Here is a 7645-nt window from a genome sequence, read left to right as displayed (position 1 = left end):
CCAAGCAACAACCTGTTGAACCAAGTTATCACAAGTCGAGCCTGGCTTGGGGCCAGGCTCGGGGGAGTAGAAGAACTCCCGAAACCCTCACCAGGTAAACTCCAGGCAAACCATCACTCACCAACCATCACGTGCCCTACCACCACCACCATCACCCACTACCATTACCAACTACCACCCCACCAACAACCCCAACCTCTGCTATCATTAAGCATTCAGGAGTAAACCATGTCTTCGACAGGTTCCAGCTTTTTGGGGGCACCAAGAAGACTAGCGAGCCGTCCAGTAGTGAAGCCGCTTTGGCCATCTCTCCCAAGAGGGACAAAGGTATGTGAGACCTTGAATGCAGAAGCAACTTCGCTCTCTTGAAGGTTCCTGTATAATCTCTGACCCTATTAAAAGCTTCTCTGTTATTTTTGGCTTTGTTAAAGGCGTCTATCTGGGGCCAGATTCACGAAGCAGTTACGCAAATACTTACGAACCTGGGGCCAGTTTCACGAAGCAGTTACGCAAATACTTACGAACCTGGGGCCAGATTCACGAAGCAGTTACGCAAGTACTTACGAACCTGTACAACTTTTCTCAATCTTTAACGGCTTTGGTTACATTTATTAAACAGTTTACAAGCATGAAAACTTTCCAATCAACTGTTGTTATTGTTATAAACAGCCTCCTGGTGCTTCGGAGCTCATTAACTGTTTAATAATTGTAAACAAAGCCGCCAAAGATTGAGAAAAGATGTATAGGTTCGTAGGTGCTTGCGAAACTGCTTCGTGAATCTGGCCCCAGGTTAGTGAGTGCTTACGAAACTGCTTCGTGACTCTGACCCCAGGTTCGTAAGTGCTTGCGAAACTGCTTCGTAAATCTAGCCCCTGGTCTACAGAGGGCTTCCGTGGTATTTGTCGTTCCATTAAATATTTGTTTATTGTTAAACTGAACCAATGCGTTGTTGGTCCCTTCTACATTGCAAGAAGGTCAGGAATCAAGTTCATAAGGTCACAGATCGCTAACTTTTATTTTATTTGCTCCTGGCTCTTGCTGTTTGGGACCCCCAACATTGAGCAATTTTCCCAGGCAACAAAAATATACATTTTATGCAGTAAAGTTTGAGAATAGAGCAAGTTAGGGAAGAAAAGTAGCTGCTTCACTGGAAGACTTTGTTAGTAATACTTAAGACGAGAGGGAGGATGGTCAGAGTGCTACATGGAGGTGTGTACCGTTGTGTACAGGTGTAGGGTACAGGTGTGGTACGAAAGAGTGGTTATCTTGAGGTTATCTTGAGATGATTTCGGGGCTTTAGTGTCCCCGCGGCCCGGTCCTCGACCAGGCCTCCACCCCCAGGAAGCAGCCCGTGACAGCTGACTAACACCCAGGTACCTATTTTACTGCTAGGTAACAGGGGCATAGAGTGAAAGAAACTCTGCCCATTGTTTCTCGCCGGCGCTTGGGATCGAACCCAGGACCACAGGATCACAAGTCCCGCGTGCTGTCCGCTCGGCCGACCGGCTCCCCAATGTGGTACGGCAAACCGTTTTGTACCGTGCGAAACACAGGTGTTCCGTGGGCATGACAAATATAGACAGGTGTAAAAATGAATTCACCTGCAATATATTGTTTGATGATTAAGGGATGACAAAGGAAATACAAATATCATGGGAAAAAGAAACAGAGTAACACTAATAGTTAACATATAGATAATTAACTAATAGTTAACATATAGATAATTAACGTTAGTGAAATCATTTGGTCATTTTTAATTATTAGAGTTTATAGGTCCAGTGTATGTTGTGTTACATTTGTAAAGCACTAATATACGAAGCTTTATCAACCATTCCATTCAAAATATATATTTTTTTTTTTTTTTATATATATACAAGAGTTGTTACATTCTTGTACAGCCACTAGTACGCGTAGCGTTTCGGGCAGGTCCTTAATCCTATGGTCCCTGGAATACGATCCCCTACCGCGAAGAATCGTTGTTACAACCAAGCACACATTTTACTGTTGCGTTAAACAGAGGCTACAGTTAAGGAATTGCGCCCAGTAAATCCTCCCCGGCCAGGATACGAACCCATGACATAGCGCTCGCGGAACGCCAGGCGAGTGTCTTACCACTACACCACGGAGACTGCTGATCTGTATAATATATGATCTGGACAATGGTGATACTTTTCTGTACTCTGCTTTCACTCTTTGGTCTCCTGCCTATTCCGGTGTGATACCTGCCCATCCCATTGAAACAGGAAAAGGAGACGTAGTGTTTACATGATAATAGATGATATATAGGGACACCTTCTGTGGGGGAATTACCTGTGTTTATATCCAGGGTTGTTGTTGTTGTTGTGAAGGATGGTTGTGATTATCTGCCAATTTGTCCTTCGGTTCCTCTCCATGTTGTAGTTGTTATAGTGTTTTTACTTGTTACAAAACATGTAAGTTGTCATATGTGCAGAAGTGCATGCTATTGTATATACAAAAATGTACGTTGTTGTATATATATAAAAATGTCTGTTATGGTATGTTCAAAAATGAATGTTGTCTTGAATATAAAAATGTGTCGACCTTTGATGTTAGCTCAGGCGTCTGTGAGACAGGAATGTCAGGCGTCTGTGAGACAGGAATGTCACGAGTCTGTGAGACAGGAATGTCACGAGTCTGTGAGACAGGAATGTCACGAGTCTGTGAGACAGAAATGTCAGGCGTCTGTGAGACAGAAATGTCAGGCGTCTGTGAGACAGGAATGTCAGGCGTCTGTGAGACAGAAATGTCAGGCGTCTGTGAGACAGGAATGTCACGAGTCTGTGAGACAGGAATGTCACGAGTCTGTGAGACAGAAATGTCAGGCGTCTGTGAGACAGAAATGTCACGAGTCTGTGAGACAGGAATGTCACGAGTCTGTGAGACAGAAATGTCAGGCGTCTGTGAGACAGGAATGTCAGGCGTCTGTGAGACAGAAATGTCAGGCGTCTGTGAGACAGAAATGTCACGAGTCTGTGAGACAGGAATGTCACGAGTCTGTGAGACAGAAATGTCAGGCGTCTGTGAGACAGGAATGTCAGGCGTCTGTGAGACAGAAATGTCACGAGTCTGTGAGACAGGAATGTCACGAGTCTGTGAGACAGAAATGTCAGGCGTCTGTGAGACAGGAATGTCAGGCGTCTGTGAGACAGAAATGTCACGAGTCTGTGAGACAGAAATGTCAGGCGTCTATGAGACAGAAATGACCAAGCCATTACGACTATATAGCACTGGTCAGGATAAGGATTTGGGATGGGACTGAGGGACGGAATGGTGCCCAACCACTTGTGGACAGTCGGGGATTGAACGCTGACCTGCGCAGGGAAAGGAGTTTCCTTTTGAAACCGATTTGGCACACATGTTGTCGACAGCAATTTGATTTAATATTCTTAAAAAAGTATCCAAAGCCTTGTAGCATCAGGAAACACTCTTTCTTGCCACCATGAAGATCTGAAGACTTTTCTTGCTCCAACAGGCAGACGGGTTTTCTTCGGGCGAGGCAGAGAGAACTTTGTTGGCCGAAACCCCTGCATCTCCCACGGGTCTGACCCACAGGTGAGGGCTGCCCGCTATTTTAGTAGTATATTTTACGCTTATCTTACGAAACCTGTACATCTTTCAACTATCATGGCGGCTTTGTTTACAATTATCAAGAGTGGACGATTTTAGAAACCTCGTCACAACCCAAGGTTATTATTGTTATATGTAAACAACCTCTTAGGGCTTCAGGGCTCATAAGCTTTTTGATAAATGTAAACAATGCAGCAATGCAGGCGAAGAGCCACAATAACGTGACTGAAGTATGTTGACCAGACCACACACTAGAAAGTGAAGGGACGACGACGTTTCGGTCCGTCCTGGACCATTCTCAAGTCGATTGTGACTTGAATCGACTTGAGAATGGTCCAGGACGGACCGAAACGTCGTCGTCCCTTCACCTTCTAGTGTGTGGTCTGGTCAATAAATGTAAACAATGCTTAACTAATCCTGGGGTTGTTTCAGTGCTTCTGCCTTGTTAATTATGTTACGTGAGACGTCTTATATTAATTCCTAAATGTATTTGTATGTGTTTCTTCCCGCCTTACTGTGATGATAATTTAATTTTGAAAGCATGTGTGTACTCATTCAGTTCTCAAGCACTAAAATCACCCACAATAAACACTGTTTCACCTGAGAGTTTGTCTGCCGCGGGGAAGTATGTTTGTCCCTGTGACAGTTTGCCGCGGGGGAGTCCCTCGTGGGGGGGGGGGGGCTCTCCCCCAGGAAAAACTTGTCTATCTCCATGAATCTGCATTTTGTCTCCTATCCCTCCCTCCCCCATCCTCCACGGTCAGGGAGAACTGTCCTGTTTGCAACATTCGAATGTTTGCTGAATGTTTGACCAAATTTTAAGTTTTCATATTTAACAGTTTATTGCATATGTTGCATGTTGTGCCTGCATACTGCACTGCTTTATGTAACAATATTTGTGTATCCTTGTTGGAAGGTTTACCTCTTATTTAAACAATAAAAATGACCTAGAAATTTTGGTGTGATGCTTACACAAGTCTTCAGGGTTGTTGAAAGCCTTTGCATGAGCGAAAATTTTGGAGCAGTATCCCCTTAACTATTCCTTAGCCATAAGTATTTGTTATATAGAATATGATTCAATCGGACAATTGAGGAGACCTTGAACAAGCCGCCGGCTTCCTGTCATCGTCGAGGCCAGTACAGTGTTGTGGCCATCAGGTAAACTCGGGTAAATCATACAAGTGACGACAATTTATGAACATAAGAACAAAGGTAACTGCAGAAGGCGTATTGACCCATACGAGGCAGCTCCTATTTATAACCACCCAATCCCACTCATATACATGTCCAACCCACGCTTGAAACAATTTCTCCTCCACAGGTGGCCAGGATGACGGGCGAGTCCTTTGAGCAGGAATCAATCGACCTGGAAGGAGAAACCGAAGTGCTGTGAGCTGGTGGCTGATCGCGCGCCTGCGTAAACGTGAAGATAGGGATTGGAACGCAGCGACTCCGTCTTCTGCAGCGAAAAATGGGGCGCTGGCTACATTTTCTGCAGTTAGGGGTTGCGACGACTCCGTTTTCTGTAGCGAAAATGGGGCGCTGGCTCCATTTTCTGCAGTTAGGGGTTGCGACGACTCCGTTTTCTGCAGCGAAAAATGATGCACTGGCTCCATTTTCTGCAGTTAGGGATTGCGACGACTCTGTTTTCTGTAGCGATAAATAGGATGCTGGCTCCATTTTCTGCAGTTAAGGGTTGCGACGACTCCGTTTTCTGCATTAGAATGGATGCCATTGTTCTGTTTTCCCGCGATCAAAATTGGATGATGCTAATTGTATCATCCAATTGATGCTGCAATTGGATGATGCAATATTGCAAAAAAATGCAATTTAAAAACTGCATTTTTTCTCTGTGATGGAAAAGGAATTCACGAAAGTTGCTGTGATAAAATAAAAAGGTAAAACCAAAACAGACGAGGTTGCCAGAAAGCAAAAGACAATTGCTTTCCAAAAGTACTGAAAATATACAATAAAACTCGCAGATACCAGAACATATTAATGTGGTGAAAAAAGTAGACAAATTGGATTAAAATTTACAAGTAGAATGAAACCTCGGACACACAAGGGTAGATTAGAGGCCACAAATATTCTACCGGAGACGGGAGACATCTCCCGTCACGCAGGGTGCAGTCGCACCTCCACAGATCTCCAGTATCAGCTCTTGATACTGGTAATGGCTCAAAAGGGCCACCACTTACGGGCTATTCATGCCCGTGCCACCTTTTGGATGGCTTAATCTTCATCAATCAATCTTTTCTACTGGAGGAACAAGACATAAATGTAGGAGTGATTCTCACGACACACAGACAGACCACTCCTCGTCGCCTGTCTATGCAATATCTTCGAGTAAAACTGATGAATAGCTATATGGATAAGCATCAATAAAGTGCCTATTATATAAATGGTAAATATCCCTCAACTAACCATTTGCAGTCATGAAAAGTTATCAAGTAGTTGCAGACGATTCACAATAACGTGGCTAAAATATGTTGACCAAACTACACTCTAGAAAGTAAAGGGGCGACGACGTTTCGGTCCGTCCTGGACCATTCTCAAGTCCATTGTTTTCAACTTTCAAGTCGAAGTCACTCTCAAGTCACAGTCGACTTGAGAATGGTCCAGGACGGACCGAAACGTCGTCGTCCCTTCACATTCTAGTGTGTGGTCTGGTCAATATCAAATAGTTATAAATAAATTGGTAATTATTTCTTGTGTGAGTCACACAAAAATACCTGTCGCCGTCAAGGATAACACGACACTGTGCACCGTCAAATAAATCTGTAGTCGTTAAGAATAACACGACACTGCATCACGACCAAATAGACCTGTCGTCGTCAAGGATAACACGACAGATCAACAATACAAAATAAAATTCAAGAGACACATCCTATGGGAGAAGTGGAAAGACGGATATAGATCTATCCTGACTCAGGAAGACCTACATGTCTGTACCTATGGGCTCACGTAGAAAACCATTGTCAGTATATTGCGTATTTCATCAGAATGATGAGAGATGGAAGCGTCCCTCCCTACACCTTGACTGCACCTTCAAGAAACACTGGCATCTAGTCCATCCTCAGCCGCAAACTCGCCACGATGTTGTAAATTCCTTACTACCAGCGATGTAATATTTTCGCAGCACGTCTGGAGACAGCAAACCTCCTTACTAATGGAATTCTCCATTGGTACCTCGATAATCACACACACGGAATAATCACTTTACTGTTTGATATCTTTAAGTATGAGAAAATGTTTAGGAGCAATACGGTGGGATCGAACACACGTCTGGAGGTTCCCCCAGACACTACCGTTACAATAACGGTAGTATCCTTATAAGGTCCTTAGTATCGTAGCTAGTATATAGTTATACATGATCACCTTCACCGACATATTTTCATACCTTGTTAAGGCATTTAATTGTAAACTTGTACAGAATGTTTTAAATTTTTCTCGAGATGACATTTTGCTGTAATATTGTTCATAGTTTGTGATGACGTCTTGTGTTAAGCGCGAGGGTGGGGGGAGGGAGGGGGTTATCAGGGGGAAAGCGCCAAGCCATTACGACTATATAGCACTGGGAAGGGGGTCAGGATACGGATTTGGGATGGGACGGGGGAGAAAGGAATGGTGCCCAACCACTTGTGGACGGTCGGGGGTGAAAGGGAAACCCTTTTGAAAGGGTAAACATAGACCCGTACTGTTGGGTAAGTTATCAGGATGTGAAGGATTATACACGGCCAGGCTGCTTGCTGTGTTTACATACTTCAGTATATTTAACTACACTTTGGAAGGTGTATCGACACTTTCCTGGCCTCTTGTGGCATCTTCGTGAGACACTCGCTTATATTTCCGTGTTTTAAACTTTTCTCATCAGATAAAAAAATCTATTTTTCAAACCTTTTATAATATATTAAAAGCTATATATATATCCATGTTAAAAGTGTGTTTCCTGTCTTAAATACATTTCTAATACGTCATTCCTTTGTTGTATTGAAGCCCTCGCCTTGTTAGGTTCCCCACATTTAACTTATTATCTTAGTCAGAATGTAATATTCTC

At 43.6% G+C, this 7645-nt stretch overlaps 1 protein-coding gene across 1 annotated transcript in view; it reads left to right on the top strand.

Moving 5' to 3' along the window:
• LOC123769546 (uncharacterized) overlaps positions 1-7121 on the top strand; it is a 180521-nt gene extending 173400 nt beyond the window's left edge. Inside the window, exons 14-16 of the mRNA XM_069317058.1 lie at positions 242-327; positions 3494-3573; positions 4910-7121. Of these exons, the coding sequence (XP_069173159.1) occupies positions 242-327; positions 3494-3573; positions 4910-4981 (238 nt within the window). The 3' untranslated portion in view covers positions 4982-7121. The remainder of the gene's footprint in view (positions 1-241; positions 328-3493; positions 3574-4909) is intronic.
• Positions 7122-7645: the final 524 nt, after the last annotated feature.

This window comes from Procambarus clarkii, chromosome 86, assembly GCF_040958095.1.
Source record: "Procambarus clarkii isolate CNS0578487 chromosome 86, FALCON_Pclarkii_2.0, whole genome shotgun sequence".
NCBI lineage: Eukaryota > Metazoa > Arthropoda > Malacostraca > Decapoda > Cambaridae > Procambarus > Procambarus clarkii.
Note: the sequence above shows the minus strand (reverse complement) of the source record. Positions and strands in the feature narration are given on the sequence as shown.